At 45.3% G+C, this 19,289-nt stretch overlaps 1 protein-coding gene across 5 annotated transcripts in view; it reads right to left on the bottom strand.

Annotated features, from left to right (window-relative positions):
* Positions 1 to 19,289, bottom strand: part of RAD54L (RAD54 like) — a 25,557-nt gene extending 6,268 nt beyond the window's left edge. The window contains exons 1-11 of one of the 5 annotated variants that reach the window (XM_053213584.1): positions 18,973 to 19,285; positions 18,372 to 18,436; positions 18,180 to 18,266; positions 16,805 to 16,924; positions 11,132 to 11,192; positions 10,275 to 10,410; positions 9,755 to 9,824; positions 9,367 to 9,655; positions 9,037 to 9,161; positions 3,780 to 3,930; positions 512 to 638 (exon numbers count right to left, since the gene is read on the bottom strand). In XM_053213584.1, coding sequence (XP_053069559.1) covers positions 512 to 638; positions 3,780 to 3,930; positions 9,037 to 9,161; positions 9,367 to 9,655; positions 9,755 to 9,824; positions 10,275 to 10,410; positions 11,132 to 11,192; positions 16,805 to 16,924; positions 18,180 to 18,266; positions 18,372 to 18,374 — 1,169 coding nt within the window. In that variant the 5' untranslated portion in view covers positions 18,375 to 18,436; positions 18,973 to 19,285. Of the gene's footprint in view, positions 1 to 511; positions 639 to 3,779; positions 3,931 to 9,036; positions 9,162 to 9,366; positions 9,656 to 9,754; positions 9,825 to 10,274; positions 10,411 to 11,131; positions 11,193 to 16,804; positions 16,925 to 18,179; positions 18,267 to 18,371 lie in introns of those variants that run through there. The other 4 variants (XR_008294702.1, XM_015070409.3, XM_053213586.1 and 1 more) reach the window with 4 other exon arrangements.

Genomic DNA, 19,289 nt, shown 5'->3' with positions numbered 1-19,289 from the left:
TTAACAATGCTCCAAGGGATATTCTGTTCAGGGAGACCAGCATCAGAGAAGAGCTTCCTCAGCAGGATGCTAAGCAGCCCAAAGCCAGACCACAGGGTCCAGGCCAGGAAGAAAGCAGGGACTTGGCTTGCAAGACCTCTCCATTTATTCAGCGGCTATAGTCAGGGCACAGATCCCACTCCCTTCCCAGCCTCATGGGCCAAAGCACCAAAGGATTGGACTTGGATAGTTTAGTAGGCAATTCTGATGACCTAACTTGGGGGAAAATCCCAAAGAAAGGTGCTGCTGGGGCACCTGGGTGGCTCAGTCGGTTAAGTGTCCAACTTTCGGTCTTGGCCCAGGTCATGATCTCATGGTTCATGAGTCTGAGCCCCGCGTTGGGCTCTGTGCTGACAGTGCAGAACCTGCCTGGGATTCTGTCTCTCCCTCTCTCTCTCTCTCTCAAAATAAACACTTAAAAAAAAAAAAAAAAAGGTGCTGCTGCCTAGCCCAGCACCCACCCTGCTATTACCTATTCACAATGCTGGTGAGCTCCCGTAGCCGCTCTTCTCCTAGCTGCCTGTCGGCCTCACTGGCAGCTGCATCTCGACTCTTCAAAATTGGCAACTCAAAATGCTTCTTGAACTCATGGGCAGTTCCTAAGACAAGAGAGAAGGGAAAAATAAAATACTACATAAAAAAAAAAAAAAAAGGTAGGGGAGTCTCGCTCTTTTACATCCCACTTCTAGCCACTTGCTCTTTTTGCCATGTGTTCCCCGGCACCCCTCCTAGCCAGGACTCACAAAATTGAAGAAATCAAGGACTTTTTGCTCACAGCCAAATGAAAGGATGCCAAATCTGCCAAGATCAAGAAACGTAAGGGCGCTTGGGTGGCTCAGTCCTTAAGCATCTGACTTCAGCTCAGGTCATGATGTCACAGTTTGTGAGTTTGAGTTCTACATTAGGTGAACCCGAGTGCCACTTTGGGTGAGCTCAAACCCTGCTTCTCTCTCTCCCCCTCTCCCTCTCTGCCCCTCATGGGATTCTCTTTCTCAAGGAAAAAAAAAAAAAAAGAGCGTGCCTGGATGGCTCAGTTGGTTAAGCTTCCAACTTCAGCTCAGGTCATGATCTCATGGTTCAGGGGTTCAAACCCTTCATGGGACTCTGTGTGGACAGCTCAGAGCCTGGAGACTCCTTCAGAGTCCGTGTCTCCCTCTCTTTGCCCCTCTGGCACTCTCTCTCTCAAAAATAAACAAAAAACAAAACAAAACAAATACTATATCAACTTCCTTCTTAAAAAATTGAAAACATAAGGAAAACATAAGGATAATGTGAAGGTGAAAGTTTCATGCAGCTTGGTCATCACCAAAAAAAAAAAAAAAGGCAGAGAAACTGAAGCAATCCCTACCCCCAGGTCTGGCAGTGAAGGAGGTGAAATGAACCTCGCACACTGATTAGAACTGTATTAAAATTTTTAATTAAAAAAAACAAAAACAAAAACCGAATGATTATCCCACTGCCAATAATGACAGACTGCTTTGTTACAGACCACCTTCCTGCCAAGAACAAAGCTGAACAAATTATAGGCAATTTCTGTTTGAATGGATCAGAAAGCTAACCAAAGCAGTGGAGACTTGAAAGGCCAAGTAGGTTAAAACTCAAATATATAACTAATTACATTATATATAAATGGACCAAATAATCCAATTAAAAGACGATACAATTGTCAGACTGGGCTTTTTTTTTTTTTAAAGCCCATCTATATGCTGCTCATAAGAGATGAAGTAGCATGTATGATACGTGCTACAATGCAGCTGAAATATTATACTAAGTAAAAGAAATCAACACAAAAGGTAACATATTGTAGAATTCCATTTATATGAACTGTCCAGAATAGACAAATTCATAGAGATAGAAAGAAGATTGGTGGTTGCCAGAGTTTGAGGTTAAGGAGAGATAGGGAATACTTGTTTAATGGGTACAGTTTTCTTTTGGCCAGGAATAAAAAGGGCAGGTTATCTCACATATGAGGATCTCTAAATGGCCAATAAACATATTAAAAGGTATTCAACTTTATTAAACATTAGGTAAACACAAGGTATCACTAAACACCCACTAGAATTACTAAAATTAAAAAAAAAATTGGGGGGGGGAACCCCAAATCTTTAATTTTTCTCCTTGCCTGGTGCAAGGACTTGAGAGACACCTGAGCTTTACAAACAGGAGACAAACGTCAGCCACCAGGGCCCTCACCGGGTTCAATGCAGGCACGAGGCCCCTCCCCTCAGAGTGCATCACAGACTGGCTCCCATGTGGCCCTGAAGTTCGGCTCATCAGTGCCCTGACAAGTCCATGGTGAGGGCAGGGAGGGCAGAAAAAATTTTTCTCAAGATAAATATTAGTCATGGTATAGAGTAGAGGTGAGCTAACTACAGCCATGGGTCAGCCACATGTTTCTGTAAATAAAGTTTTATTAGAACACAACCATGTCCATTCATTTATACTTTATGGCTGCTTTCATACTACAGTATGAATTGAGTAGTTGTAACAGAGACAGGCCTGCAAACCTAAAATACTACCTATCCCTTTAAGAAAAAATTTACTGACCCCTCATGTAGAGACACTAGAATTCTCATACACTTCTGGCACACTTTGGAAAGAAAGCCAGAGTATCTACTAGAGCTGAATACATGCATAACACATGAACTAAACACATGCATACCCCAGAAATTCCACTCATAGGACAGAGAATGCATATGTACACAACAGAAATGCATACTATGCTCAGGTAAAGACATGTACAAAAATGTTTACATCATTATTCAAAAGAATAAAAAACTGGAAACTCAACTGTCCAACAGAACAGATAAAGCCTGGTATATTCATGAAAATGAAATACACAAACAAGAAAACAAACTACTGCACAACATGGACTGATCTCACAAACATAATGAACAAAAAGAAACTAGATGCCAAGGAATACTGTATTATTCCATTTACAAAAGTTCAAAAATAGGACAAACCAATCTTGAGTCAGAAGAGATTTCTGGGGGAAAAGGTGAGAATAATGATTAGAAGGGGGTGTCGCTGAGATGGTGGCAGTAATTGATCTGATAGTGGTTACACAAATGTGTTCACATGAAAATTCTACTGCTTAGCTGGTTCTTGCCTAAAGCCATCTTCCTGAGCAACAGCAAGTTGAGGTGGCACTAAGACATCCTCCCATAGATATTTAAGCGCAAGAACTGTCCACCTGTGGTTTCCAGAGGCTGGGAGGTGAGAGGGGATGGGACATGGGGAGTTATTATTTAATGGGTAGAGTTTCAGTTCTGAAAGATGAAAAAAGTTCTGGAGATGGATGGTGGTGATATTTGCACAACAATGTAAGTATATTTCAGGACACTGAATTGTACGCTAAAAAGTAGTTTAGAACAAAACAAAACAGCCCAAGACAGTCTGTTCTGAGGCCAAAGCTCTTATGAGGCAGCTACAATGCAATGAGCAAAAATGCCTAGGGGTAGTGTTTCCACCCCCAGCTCATAGTGACACCATACTGTGCATAGCCCCTGCTACCTCTGTATTGGAAAAATGGCTACAGTGGTTCTTGCTGAGCTGTTCAGCAGAACCACGGTCTCCCAATGGCTTTGCTACTCCCTGACAAGAGAAGCCTTCCTACAAGAGTGACTAGTGACCCACATGTTATAACTAGCATTCTCTCCTTTCTCTCTTCAGCTAGAGTTATACTCCCAAGGCCAAGGCAAGGCTCCTCTCCAATGTAGCAGAAAAGGCTGGAATCTTACCTAGAATGCCCGAATTAACAAAATGTACCAAGCTGAAATACTCAAGGAGATCATTCTGGATGGGGGTCCCAGAGATAAGCACCCGCCGGCTGGTGTTCAAGCTGTCCAGGGCCTGGTAAGTCTGATTCTCAGAGTTCTTAAGTCTGTGTCCCTGCAAGGAAATTAATTCTCACTTAGGCCTGGGCATGATAAGGCATCCCTAATGATAGTAAAGTCTTGTGTAGACAGGAAAAGAGGAAAGAGGAATCAAACATTACAGGTTCTGGGGCCTTAGGAACTGGGCAGGGCACAGCAAGAATGAGAACCTACCTGCTTGCTTACGGAGAAATGTCATGTTCAAGAGACAGACCTTCAGTTTCCAGACCACTAGTGTTACATCCATCCATAAAACAACGATTCCCTGGATTATTACCTCACCTCCTTTTCCCTGCCCTAACCTCCAGAGCCCTAGCAGCCTGCCTATCCTCTTCAGAGACATTCAGCCACATTAGTGACCCATGCTTTCAGGGAATCCTCCCTTCCCACTAGCCAAACCAACCCAGAACACCTCCTGAGCCAGATGCTTTCTGGATTGGTTTACAGGCCATGTCTGGGTTGTCAGAGCCCAAGTCCCTCTGGACTTGGCCCAGGCTCCTTCTTCCCGCTCCCTGCAGAATCCTAAGAGCCTCTCTTCCTCCCTTTGTATCTCTTCCCCAATTCGTCACCCATCCTTCATACACACCCTGTTACTTCTCTCTTTTAAGCCCTTTTCAAGGAAGTGGTAAAGGACCCTATCATCTTCCCTCTTTCCCCAAGAACCACATGGGCAAGATCAAGCCTGCGCCTGTTCTATCCAGTCTCCATTTCAGCCCCAAATGCAACCACCAATGAAAGAATGGCCAAACAAGTCAGCATGCTCCCTCTGGCCAGCCTTGTATGATGAAATTAAACACAGACCCTCTACTGACCCTCCTGTGTCTAGGACCAAGTCCAAGCTCGTTAGTTTAGCACTTCTCAGTAAGACCCCAGCTAACTTCTCTGACAAGTCTTCACAGCTCGTCTTAGTCCAGGAAGCCATAACTCCTCCTCACTCCTAATGTTGGAGTTCCTTAGGTCTCTTTGCCCATGCCATTCCTCTGCCCAGAATTCTCTCCCACAGGCAAATTCCTCAATGTCACCTCCAATGCAAAGCCCTCCTCACTGACACCAAGCTGTTGGTGTCTCCCACTTCCATGCTCCTATGGCACTCTGTACATAATAGCTGTTTACTAAATCTTTTCCAAGTGCCAGGCACTGGACTAATAAGCAGCATTTCCTGTATATTCTCTTCTATAATCCAGATAACAATTAGATGAGTGGGAATTGTAATACCTATTTTAGAGAAAATGAAGTTCAGAAAGGTGAACACACCAAAATCCCACACTGGTAAAAAGTAGCAGAACTAGGGGGTGCCTGGGTGGCTCAGTCGGTTGAGTGTCTGACTTCGGCTCAGGTCATGATCTTGCGGTTCATAAGTTCGAGCCCCACGTCGGGCTCTGTGCTGGCAGCTCGGAGCCTGCAGCCTGCTTCGGATTCTGTGCCCCCTCCCTCTCTGCCCCACCCCTGCTTGTGCTCTCTGTCTTTCAAAAATGAATAAACATAAAACAATTTTTTTAAGGAAGTAGCAGAACTAGGATTTGAACTCAGGTCTGTGTGATTCCAAAATCTGGGCACTGTACTACTCTGCCTCTCGTCTACTGCTACACAGAGTACTAATCATACTCTACTGTATGTACTCAATCTCCTCACCTAGACAGGAACTTCTTCAAACAAAGACCATGTCAGATTTGCCTTTATATAACTTGGTGTACATGACAGAGTCCCCCACAGAGAACTGCTCAGTAAATGTTAAATGAAAGAATAACCAACGTTGCTATTAAAGAATTAGACATAGAATTTTAATCTTTATAAATGACTGGATGTTGTATACCTAAGACTAATTCAATGTCATGTCAATTACATTTCAATTAAAATAATTTTTAAGACATCCAAAACAAACAAAAAAATAAAAAATGATTAGAGGCTCCAAGCACTAGTCCTGAAAACAGAAGGCTGAGACTTTGGAGTCAAAGAGGGAAATAAAACTTGAAGCTTGTGAGGAAATTCCCCAAAAGACCCCAGGGAAGGGCACCTGGGTGGCTCAGTCAGTTAAACGTTCAACTTTGGCTTATGTCATGATCTTGCGGTTCTTGGGTTCAAGCCCCACGTAGGGCTCTGTGCGGACAGCTCAGAGCCTGGAGCCTGCGTTGGATTCTTGTCTCCCTCTCTCTCTGCCCTTCTCCTGCTTGTGCTCTCTCTCTCTCTCAAAAATAAACATTAAAAATAATTTTTTTTTAACAAACAGAAAAACCCAAAAAATACCCTAGGGAAATAGGGGTCAACAGTTGGGTCCCTCTAAACTGAAGCTCCCTGAGGGCAGATATCAATGGGATTCCCAGGGCCTGATGCATGACACGCACTTAATAAATAATCCAACAAATGAACTGGGCTGACACACTATCCCTGTGGGTCTCTGTGGAAGTGTAAGCCAATACCAGCTCCCTATGGGAACACCCCAGCTCCAGACCCAGCTCCTCCCACCATCACCCACAGATTTAAAACCCAAACTCTCTGGGTTGCCTGGCTGGCTCAGTCGGAAGAGTATGCTACTCTTGATCTCAGTCCTCAGTTTGAGCCCCCGTGTTAGAGATTGCTTAAAAATAAAATTTTAAAAAAATAATAAAAATAAGACCCAAACTCTGGCATCTCAGCAAATCAAATATTTGGCCAGATGAAAAGCTGTCAGAGCTCTTATTAATAAGCTGCTGCTGAATTTCTGTTCTGGCAGAGTTCTCCGTTTATCCTTTTTAAAGACAAAAGGGCCAGTCTTTCCATACCTAAGCCAAGCTTCCTATACCACGTTTTGGATTATATCCAAGGCACTAAGGGATAAGAGCCCGGTCTTAAAACCCCAGGCCTGAATTCAAGTCCCAGCTCACTAGGTCCTCATAGGGGAAACCCTAGGCAAGTCACTGCACTCCTAACCTCCAAAACGGAGATGACAATGATGTCAATCCCTCACCTATTCATACACTTTCCAAAATGCTTCCATAGATCTCTCTTGATCAGGATCGTGTCCCTTTCAGGTATACCCTGTGCCATCCACTGTACAGAAGTCACTGAGTCTCTGAGCAGTCTCTTCTGCATTGTGCTTACAAGTGGCAACACCAAGGCTGACCCCATGTCTTCTGACTTGCCCTAGTAACCTGAGTAACCTGAGTAACTTAGCTCAGGTTACTATGAGGGATCAAAGATTTTGTACACAGAGTTATTACGCAGCATTTCTGTGTTCCAGAAAGACCCATCAGCTAGAAGGAAGTTGTGGGTATGAACAGGACAAACTCCTCCTAGAGTAGGCAGTCTTCCAGGACTGGCTTCCTCAGGTCTCTGACAATTGACAAACTGCTGACAAATAAAAGGTAGATGAGTAAAAAGGCAGGCCAGGATGCTAAGTGTGACAAGCAGCAGCCTGGTCCCTTCTGCCCTGCAGAGTCAGCTCAGAAAACAAGAGAGAATGAGAAAGAAAAGAAACACTACAGAGCAGAATGAAATCCAGATGGGCTAGGACCCTGAGCTTCATAGGGTTTATCACACATATACCCTACCTCAACCTCCTATATCCTTTACTCTTACAAGAACAGCCCATCAAGGTATCAGAAGTTGGCACACTTGCCCAACAATGACTAACTCTTTATTAAGGACAAAAGCCTAATTGGGAAAGAGCTTGTAAGTAGCAAGCATGGCATCCCAAAAGTAAGCCTTTCTTCTCTGTCCTGTCCCAAAAGTCCCTCGGATACTGAGCTAATAACCTACAATTCCCAGAGCACAGTCAAGCTTCCCAATCAGTTGACAAATGGGGGCCAAGTCTTTCAGCCACATCTCCACTAAAGACCCAGGGGTGTGCAAGGTGGCCTTAATTCTTCCCAAGAGGTACAAATAATGGTAGCAGCCTCAGGGTAGCCAAGCACCCTGAAAACCTGGAAAATTCATTTTTTAAGTTTACTTATTTTGAGAGAGACCTTGAAAGTGCGAGCAGGGGGGAGGGGCAGAGAGAGGGAGAGAGAGAATCTTAAGCAGGCTCTGCACTGTCAGCGCAGAGCCCAACACGGGGCTCAAACCCACAAACCATGAGATCATGACCTGAGCGGAAACCAAGAGTTGGACTCTTAACTGAATGAGCTACCCAGGTGCCCCTGGAAAATTCTTTATACTGGGAAGCTCCCACCACCCTCATTCCTTTCTAAGTAGTAGCATCATTACCACCATTCATGCATAGTGGTGGAAAAGGCTAGTAAGTAACTACTGCCACATTTCCCTCTGTCCCAGCGAGTCAATACGGACTGGTATAAGGTGTATGGACTGTCCACACTGGACTTTCCTACCTCTGTGCTTCTGTTCATATGCATTCCCCCAGCCTAGAATAAAAAAACAGAGTTCTATGACCCTTACCAAAGTCTTAGGACATACCAGGCACTTGGTAAGAGCTTTCCCTCATTCACCTCATTTAACCCTCACAATAACCCATGAAACAAATATTATAAGCCCATTTTACTGACGTGAAAATAGAGGCTCGGGTGGTTAAGTAACTTGTCTGACGTCATTTTACTGGTAAGTAGAAGAGCTAGAATTTGAAAACAAGTCTGACTCTTGGGGTGCCTGGATGGCTCAGCCGGTTAAGTGTGTGACTTTGGCTCAGGTCATGATCTCACAGCTTGTGGGCTAGAGCCCCACATCAGGCTCTGTGCTGACACCTCAGAGTCTGGAGCCCACTTCAGATTCTGTGTCTCCCTCTCTCTCTCTGCCCCTCCCCCACTCACACTCCATGTCTCTCTCTCTCTCTCAAAAATAAATATTAAAAAACAAACAGACAAAACTAGTCTGACTCCAGAACCTGTTCCCTTAAACACTATACAGTGTGTCTCCACCTATCCAAATCCCTCTCATCCTTCAAAGTCCTTCTTCAGTCTAAGAATACTGACTGGAAGCAATCAAATAGCCCACAGTACCTCACCCTCCTCAAGTTCCAAGCACTGCTTAATCCCTTTTGGCAGGCTGGTATCAAAGGCTCTCCCTCTCACTTGCGTCCTCTAAGGCAACAAGCTCTGTCCTTAATATTCCCTGGTGACTGGCACAGCCTTTGGATGGCAGTTATTAGGAGATTTCAACACTTCCTCCACCCAGACTGCTGAGAGGCAAGTACCTCATCACAGATGACCAGTCCAACACTCCCTTTCTGGAGGATTCCAACGTGAAGGCGGAATGTCTCATAGGAAATGATAAGGATGGGAGAAGGCACTCGGGCTCCACGCTGGTTCATGAATCCTTCTACAAAAGAAAACAGGTCAAGGGAACAAATCTTAGAATACCTTAAACAAAAAAAGTTTCACGGTTCTTTAATTTAGCCTGAAACTACTTCAATTATTTTCCATGGAATTCTCTTCCACCCCCTCAGTGCCCTCAACCTACTGGCCATCAGTGAGCATACACACAAGAAGCGAGCAAGCTCTATGGAAGAGTTAAGGCTCCATACCCAGTTTTTGGTCTATCTCGTCCTTAGAGCCTCCATCAATGGCCAGAGGTTGGATCCTCCCTGCAAGCCATTTCCCAACTTCATTGTACCAGTTCTTCACTAGGCTGGAGGGTGACACCACCACTGCCTTGTCAATTTCCGGTTTGCACTCTGGACTCTGGCGCAAAAGCGTCCACATCAACGTGATGCACTGCAGCGTCTTGCCCAGACCCATCTCATCAGCCATGATACAGCCGTGGCTGCCAGGGATGCGCCGACTGGTGACACACTCCCACAGGAACTTTACTCCCTGGGGAATAACAGCATTCAGGCCACTTTGATCCACACTGCTGCAGCCCCAGGGATGAAGGCCTCCCATCTCATACCTCTTTACCCCAGCTCCCCTTACCTCTCTCTGATGGGGCCGTAAGACCTTACTGAGAATGGGATCAACAACCACATGGACAGGGAGTTTTTCCCTGAGAAAACACAGCAAAGAAAATATAGTGCTCAGACATGTGCAAGGCCACTCCCTCAGGAAGTTGTGTCCTGCTGATCTAGAGGCCAGAGGCAGCTGCCTAAGAGAAGACCTTCTTAGCCTGATAATCAAACCATAGCAAAATTTTGCTCCAGGAGTTAGAAGGTGAGGAGAGGGCTCCCTGTGTCATCAATCCCTCCTGCTCCCTTGAGCAAGCTTGGCAGGAAGGGTGAGGAACCCCCACCAACTGGACATGCCCACAAGCTCTTCCCCACACACTCTCCTTCCCCACCTACCCACTCTCTGGATGATGCAGTGGTCATGACAGCACTCTGAAAGCATGCCAATCCCAAGGGGGAAAAAAAAAGTCACACCAAAATTCCCTCTGCCCTCCCAGGTATGTGCACTTAACAGAAAACCAAACCTGTTCAAGAAATACCAATGCACATACTTGTCAAGCTTCAGCTGGTCGTGGGCACTCAGAGGGGGAGGCTCATACAGAACCAAGGCACCTTCTTCCAAGGGGTCATGGAGGGCCCGGCGGACCCCAGCCCTTTTGAGGCCCAATGCACGAGAGCCCAGAGGACCTAGAAACCAACAATCTGTCACCTGGGGCTCTATATTGAGATCAGCACGCCCAGCTTAAATACTTATCTTTCATATGACCTTTAAGCTTGCATATGACCTTCTCTCTCCCAGAACCTCTCCAAACCCAGCGGGGCACCTCTACCTGACCATTATCCCAACCTGCTTCAGATCAGTTTTTCCCCATTTTGTTTCTTCCATTTAACTATAAACTTCTGGAGGGTTGGGTCTTGTTCATCTCAAGTCAATCCTAGAAAGGTGTGGAACCCAAAGGGCCTTTCAAGATGGAGGGCTCTTGAAAGTTGGCCTCCTCCCTCTCCAGTCCCAGTTTTAGCACAATAATATGCTCTACAAACGTCAGGGAAAACGCTGTAGAACCCAGGTCTCAGACACAGCCAACCTCAGACACAAGATGCTACTGAAATTATTCAGACTGAATGAAGCCTGGGCCCGTCAACCACCTGGGCCCACCAGGAGATTCCTGAGCACTGGCACATCCCCACCAAGGAGATGAGGGGCAGTCAGGTGTGGCAGCCCTTGCTCAAACTATCAAATACAGCCTTCATGCAAGCCTCTGGAGCCATTCCATACACAGACACCACTGGGCTGGCATCTTCAATTCCAAAGTAAGCATGTATTACAGAAGCAGAGGTTTTCCTCTATTCATTTCATCATACATTTGCACATGATTGATTCAAAAGATAGAAAACTCTCTATTTTTACCTTGATAATTTGGAATGGGAATTTTAAAAGGCTTTGACAAAATGCTTCGAATAAAGGCTTCCTAAAAAGAAAAAGAAACAGGGATTCAGGACTGATTGGAGAGGTTTGGGGATAATATTTCTACAAATGCAGTCTAAAATTTAAAGATAATAAATACATTCAGAGTATTATATTTTGATTACATCTCACTCAGATGCATTTAGAACATAAGGAGGGGCATATGGGTGGCTCAGTTAGTTAAGCGTCTGACTTTTTTAATGCTTATTTATTTTGAGAGACAGTGCACATGGGGAAAGGGCAGAGAGAGAGACACAGAATCCAAAGCAGGCTCCAGGCTCTGAGTTGTCAGCAGAGAGCCTGATGCGGGCTCGAACTCAAGGACCAGGAGATCATGACCTAAGCTGAAGTCTGAAGCTTAACCAACTGAGCCACCTAGGCACCTGAGCACCTAAGCGTCCGACTCCGGATTTCGGCTCAGGTCATGATCTCATGGTCCATAAGACTGAGCTCCCCCACCCCACCCTACCCCTGGTCAGCACAGGGCCTGCTTGGGATTTTCTGTCTGTCTCTACCCAGATTACATGCATGTGCTCTCTCTCAAAATAAATAAAAACTTAAAAGAAAAAAAACTTAAAAGAAAAAAAAAGCTAAGGACATGTGTTCCTTATTAGGTTATTAGGTTTTATACAACAGCTTTCATCTTTGAGGCTTTACATAAGATTCCACAAATACTCAGGGAGAGGAGAGTGCCACTGGCAAGTAACCAACCTCAATCAACCACAAGGCTTAGACCCATTTGTTCATGAAAGGCCATGTCAGTGAGGACAATTAAATATTCCCTAGGGTACAGCACCTTAAGAAGAAAACACCAGAGGGGTGCCTCAGTGGCTCAGTTGGTTAAGCATCCAACTCTTGGTTTAGGCTGAGGTGGTGATCTCACAGTTCATGAGTTCAAGACCCACGTCAGGCTGGGGCAGGAGAGAAGATAGGGAGAGAAGGTAGGGGAGTCCATAGCACCAGCCCCTGAGCCAACTCTGACAACTCCCATTAAAGTTCTGGGGTTGGGGGGTGGGGGGGTGGGGGTGTGTGTGGTGTGTGTGTGTAATGTCCCTGAGCCCTCTGGGGAATTACAATGGCCTGTGAACCTCAACAAAACAAGAGCTAAAACCCAAGATAGCAAAGAGAAAAAACAGAACCCCTCAGGGTAGTTTTAATGGGTAATACATTAGTGGAAAAAGAAATAATGAAAAATACTCCCCTCAAACAAAAAGGTTTAATAGGGAAAAAAGCACACCTGTCTTGCCCTGAAATTTTTTACCTTTTTATTCTGACCCACTGCTATACTGATCATAAATTTCTAGAAACTCAGTGTACTTTAAATAGGAAAAATGTAATGAACACATTTGACAATCTACTGGAAGACAGAAAAAGAATGTGGAGAACTGAACTTCATCACATGAAATAACATGACAAGGGAAGGTTGGAGGAAGGCCCAAATTCTCTGTTAATTGCATATTTCTTTGCAGCTGAATAAAATCTTTTATTGACTATAATAAGCATATTGACTATGCTTATTATAATTATGAATAGCAATGATAATGAGAAACATATATGAACAATGCTATCAAAAAGCTACTCTTCAAAGGAGAGGAAAAGAAAGGAGATGGACTCTAATTTCCTTTCTAATTTAGCTTCAATTCTAAAACAATTTTTTCAAAGATTTTTAAAAAATTATTTATTTTTTTTTTACATTTATTTTTGAGAGCCAGAGCGCAAGCAGGGGAGGGGCAGAGAGAGAAGGAGAGACACAGAATCCAAAGCAGGCCCTAGGCTCTGAGCTGTCAGCACAGAGCCTAACATGGGGCTTGAACCCACAAACTGCGAGATCATGACCTGAGTTGAAGTTGGATGCTTAACCAACTGAGCCACCCAGACTCCCCTAAGATTTTGTTTAAGTCCCACATCGGGTGAGCTCAAGCCCCGCTTCGGGTGAGCATGAGCCCCACTTTGGGTGAGCACAAGCCCTGCTTCTCTCCCTCTCTCTGCCCCTTGTGGGATTTTCTCTTTCTGCCCCTCACTCACTTGCACCTCCCCCTTGAAATGAAATGAAATGAAATGAAATGAAATGAAATGAAATGAAATGAAATGAAATGAAATGGATGTTTTAAAAGTAATCTCTACACTCAATGTCCCAATGTGGGGCATGAAACTACAACCCCAATATTAAGATTCTCACACTCCACTGACTGAGCCAGCCAGGCACCCCCAAAAAACTGAAATCTTTTCAATATGTTCAATACAGAAGGCTAGATTTGAGGCTCAGGGTAGCCAAAAACTTATGCACAGATTTAAAAAGCAAGACTTTCAATAAAACCCAGTAACCATAGGGTCCGCAGGGAGAACTGCAAGTTTGTACAACTAGCATGAGCATCCCTGGCCCAAAACACGAGGGCACAGCCTGTAAGACTGGCAATGGCCTGCTTCAGAAAATCTGGTCTGGTAAGACTGACAGAGGCAGGGGAGAGAGCATGCTCTCACTTTATTTAGTTACTGAAAATTCATACCATCCCTTCCTTCTGATAGAAGAGGAAGAGTATCTCTCCTTCCCACCAAGGTCAAAGCTTCCCTCTTCCAGAGAGATTCACTCAATCAGTTCTGCTAGATCTTTCCTGTATCTCAGCCTCTCCCTCTCTACTACCCCTTTCCCACCAGCATTCAAAACATGCTTAACTATCTTAAAAACAAAAATTCCTTTGACCTCTTATCTCCTCCCTTTCAAACTGCTACAAATTGTCTGCTTCCCTTTTCTAATCTTCCACTCCTGGTATCTTCTGCCATTTCTACTCCTCTGAAATGACTGGCCAAGATCACCAATGGCCTACATGACCTTAATTCCAGTGGACATGTCCCTATCCTTATGTTGGTAGAAGATAAAGCTGGCCACTCCTTCTTCTCAAACATTCTCTGCCTTTGAATTCCATGACACCACTCTCCTACTATTCTGACCTCTAGGTCAGGACCTAGAACTTCATGCTCAGCCCCCTAATGAGCTCTTCTTTCTCTGCTTAACCCCCTTAAAAGTCAGTGTTTCTCAGGGCTCAGGGATTATCTCTCAGCTCCTGAATGCACACTCACTGTGACACTCCAATACACTTTGGAGGTGTCAAATATCATCTCTATGCTAAGGATCCCAAATCTATTCCCAGTCCCCAGCTTCCTCTTAGGCTCCACACCTACCTATACTTGCAACTATCCCCAAACCTAGATATCCTATCAGACTTCAAAACACTTCACATCTAAGTGCTCATCCCCAGGGCTGCACTGTAAGATTTTTCTGGGCCTGAGGCACTTTTGCCTTTAGAACACACCTAGAACACCTCCCACTCTCTTCACCTGGCTGACTCCTCATATCCTTGAGGACTCAACCTAATCGTCCTACCCCTCAGATTCAAGTCTTCACCAACCTCCAGGTGGTTAGACCCCTGTTGTATACTCCCACTACACCTGCACTTATGTCATATGCTTACATAGGACAACTTGAATGAATCCTGAATGAAGAGTCCCATAGGAAGGGAAGGAAAAATAAGATTAAAACAGACAGGGAGGCAAACCATAAGAGACTCTTAAATATAGAGAACTGAGGGTTGCTGGCTGGGTGCTGGGTGGGGGGATGGACTAAATGGGTGATGGGCATTAAAGAGGGCACTTTTTGGGACGAGCACTGGGTGTTGCATGTAAGTGATGAGTCACTAAATTCTACTCCTGAAACCAATACTATACGCTAACTTGAATCTAAATTAAAAAAAAATATTTTAAAATTTTTAAAAATTAAAAGAAAAAAAAGTCCCAGAGAACTACACACCATTTTTAACGGCTCAGTAAACCATTAAACAATGTATTATTTAGTGAATTATATACACATAACTATCACAAAAGCAAGGGATGATGAAGATAATTCAGGATAGTGGTTACCTCTCAGGATGGGAAAAGGGATTATGACTTTGATGTTTTAGTGCAGGATGGCGGGTTCACAGGTGTTTTTTATCTCACATGTTATATGCATATTCCTTTGTATTTATCAAGTATTACATAAAAATGTTTTAAAATGTTTGCTGAACGCACAAATAACTAATGTCCACTATATATTCCCATTTTTCCTCCAAAACGTCCCTGTAAAGGAAAAACACACTCCTGTATGTCTCCCCCATTCTACCACAGTACTTCACTTGACACCAAATGTGTTTTCTATATACAAGAAATTATTCAGCACCACCTGGGTGTCCTATAATTTAACTCATTTCTGACACTACCTACCTGGAGATAGCATCAGATCCCACACGTTAGGGGCTCAGTCTCACAAGCCTGCCTCTCCCCACTTTAGACACCAATCTGAAATCCAGGTTGCTCCCTGTGCTTCTGACCAACAAGCTCTAGATCAGAGGGTCCCAACCCCCTCCTGGGGTTTAATTAATTTTCTAGAGTGGCTCACAGAACTCAGGAACTAAGTTTACCCATTAGATTACCAGTTTATCACAAAGGCTATTAAAGGACATGAACAGGGGCGCCTGGGTGGCTCAGTCGGTTATGCATCCAACTTCCGCTCAGGTCATGGTCTCATGGTTCAGTTCGTGAGTTTGAGCCCCGAGACGAGCTCTATGCTGACAGCTCAGAGCCCGGAGCCTGCTTTGGATTCTGTGTCTCCCTCTCTCTCTCTGCCCCTCCACGGCTCGCGTGAGCACACTCTCTCAAAAATAAGCAAACATTAAAAAAAATTTTTTTTAATAAAATAAAGGATATGAACAGCCAGAAGAGATACATAGAGCAAGGTCTGGAAGGGTCCTGCGCACAGGAGCTTCTGTCCCGCTGGAGTTTGGGATGTGCCACTTCCTGGCACATGGATGAGTTCCTGTTCACCTATTCGTAAGCTCTCCAAACCATGACCGTTTGGGGTTTTATGGAGGCTTCATTACATAGGGATGATTGATTAAACACTGGCCACTGGTGGGTTGGTTCCCCTAGCAAGCAGCCATCAAGGTTAGGCACTTTACAAATGAAATCTCATTAACATAAACTCAGGTGTAGCTGAAAGGGTTTTTTATGAATAATAAAAGACACCTTTATTACTTATTCACTTAAGAAATTCCAAACATTTTTGGAGGTCCAGGCCGGAGCTCAATACAACAGTCCTCAGAAAGTTTGGTGGAAAAAGCTTTGGTGAAACTAAGCAGCTCTGACTACTCTGCAATTGTAATTTGGGACACATTATTTAATCCCTCTGAGATTCAGTTTCCTCATCTTAAAAAATGAGTTACATGAGATAATGTCCAGAACCTGTCATAGTAAAGATTACATTTGATTTTACTATAGGAAACACGTGAAACCTGTAAGTTAGACTGAGTGAGAGACTGAGCTGGCATGGGGATCGTGGTTCCAATACCCTGCCATGGCCTTCCCTTTCCTCAGGAATCTGAGCCACCTGAGATCTGGTGCCCAAATAGCTCTAAACAAGGGGAGATTCCAAGTCAGGAACATATCTCAGAAGGCAAGAGGCCAGGACTCTTCCAGGCCCTCGAGGCTGTGGGTGGACCCACAGTAGAAGCCTCCCTAGACAAAGCAAGAAAGGCGCCTCCACAGGGCACACACATTTACCAGCAGGTAGCAATTCTGACTTACATGTTGACTACTGTCCAGACTGGGTGGTCGATTCGTTAGTTGAGTCAAAGGTTTCCGAAAAGGCGACAGGAAACACTCTTTGCTCTGGGTCCCACTGTTGGATTTCTGTTTCTTGGGAGTCTAGAAGAGTATTGGGAAAGGTGAAATCTGGAAGACCACAGAGTTTACCAAAATGACAACTACATTTAACACACTTATTAAATGCCAGGCATTGTGCTAAACTCTTTACATGTATTATCGTGTATCATCTTCACAGTAATCCTATGATAAATATTTATTATACTCATTTAGCAGGTGAGAAAACCTTAGGTTAATGAGGTTACAGAACTTGTCCAATCTGAAGAAGGGTACTGGATGAAGTGAATGAAGTGAGCCAGTCAGCCCACACCAAGGCAGTGAGGACACTAGCACTGAAAGCATTTTTTAGTAGCAACCAGCCGCAAACAGCAACATTTATGACCCAGCTGCACGAAGTGCCGCCCCAAATTCAAATCTGAGACCCATGTAAGTAATAAGGGGCAGCCTTGTCCCTCACAGGTAGAGGAGCCTCCTGCACACCAGCAATGGTGCAACTACAGAGCAAGACCCTATGGAACTATCAGGCAAGCCTGTAGCAGCTTGCCAAAAGTACTTGAACTTTCAATGATCCTACGAGACACACCTGAAACAAACACGGGGTCTCTTCCCCTCTCACATACAGCCCCTGCCCAAAATTGTCTTCTAGACCTTCCTTAGCTAATCCCTTCCTCCAAAGTTCCAGTGGCCAAGCCCTTCTTTAACTCCTCTCTATCTCTGAAGTACATGCTACATTATCCTGTTGATTTTTATTTATATAGGTCCTGCCCACAGCCAACCCCAGAAAGCCTCAAAAGCAGGCAACAGAGCACAGGACCCAGACCAAAATCAAACTGTACTTGAGTATTAGGAGGGACTAGAAGGGCACCACTCCTCTAATCTAAGCCCAAGTGAGCTCAGGACCCTAAGGCAGGCCCTATAGTATTCTACTATTCTGTGATATTGGGCAGGGGACAAAGAGGAAAAAAAGCAGGCAGCTAGTTGCTATTGGGGAGCCATTTTTTCCCCCAAGGAAGCCAAAAGGCCCAACCCAAGCCCAACTCTTTGGCTTTGAAATATCCTTTTCTATCAGAAAAATTGAGGCTATATTAGATTTTAGTAAGCACCTTGAGAACAAAGATTTTATCTTGTTCAATGCCTGATGATGCAAAGTAAGCACTCATTAAAAGTTTACTGAAGAGGTTTCTGGAGGTGACCAGCTTCATTCCGTGTAACCCCAGAAACCAAGTCCAGGATTCCTTTCTGTCCAAAGAGTCCTGCATCCCACCTGTCCTATACCCCTGTGGGGTAGAGTACTCACCACTGTCCTAGGCTGCCAATCTTCCTCATCACCAGGTCTGCCTTCCGGTTTTCTCTTGGCCAGCTGGCTAGGAGCTAAGCTCTTCCTCTGTAAGGAGAAAATGCAAACTGAGCATCTCCAGAGATCCTGCAGCCTGAGTCCACTAGACCCAGACACAAGGCTCCCCACAGTCTCCCGTATGCCCATACTTACCATCCTGGGCTCAGGATCATAAAATGTCAAGTACCCATCAGCCAAAGATCAAAGGCACCCAACAGCTGGGAATGCAGAAGCAGGGCGGATTAAAGCGGGCTGCTGTATTACTGAAAGCATGAGCTAATTAAAGAGGGCGTGTGGATGAAGGGAATCCAGCCAGGGGCTGGAGTTTGAGCCCAAACTGTGAGAGTGTCGGTCGCCAGTTAGCCAAGGCGGGAGAGCAGGCCAAAGAGGAAGTATCCAAGGAAAGGTGAGTAAAAGTCTGGGATAGAGGGAGGAGGCAGATGGAGTGCCGGATTCGGCAGAGCTGGGATAATGGTCCAAGTGGACGTGATGGCAGGCAGTAGTTGAGGGGGAAAAGTAATCACAGGCCAGGGGAAAGGGGCTGGGGTGAAAAGCTGAGGCCCAGGGAGGGCTAGGCGCTCGACTGCGGAGGGGTTTTTCCCAGGTCTGGAGCGCGGAAGCCAGGCCAGGACTAGGGGAGGTCGAGCAGGGGTCCAGGCAGAACAGGTAAAACACCCAGGCTTGGGAGGGGAATCCCAGGAAAAGCTGGAAAGATCCGCAGAAGTAAATCCGGGCCCAGGGAGCCCGGCTTAACCTTCCTCTTCGCAAAGCGCGCGTTAACAGCCGCCGGGACTCTCCGGACGCGCCAGGCCCAGTGAATCGAACCTCCCGCGGTGCTGCCGCCGCATCACCCATTGGCTGCGTTCGAGGAGTTCGGCGCTCGCGGCCCCAGGAAGGGGGTGGGCCTAGTGCTGTGGTCACCGATGGGCCGAGACTCCTCCGGAGAGTAGACTAAACCGACGTGCTAGGAGGTGGGACTTAGGGATGACGGGCGGGGCCAACAGTGATGTGCGCAGTTGGGCGAGGTGGGCGGAGCAAGCGGGGCTTGCAGGCAAATAAAGTGACATTTGC

This window comes from Acinonyx jubatus, chromosome C1 (genome assembly GCF_027475565.1).
Source record: "Acinonyx jubatus isolate Ajub_Pintada_27869175 chromosome C1, VMU_Ajub_asm_v1.0, whole genome shotgun sequence".
Taxonomy (NCBI): domain Eukaryota; kingdom Metazoa; phylum Chordata; class Mammalia; order Carnivora; family Felidae; genus Acinonyx; species Acinonyx jubatus.
This window is presented reverse-complemented; position numbering and strand designations above follow the sequence as displayed.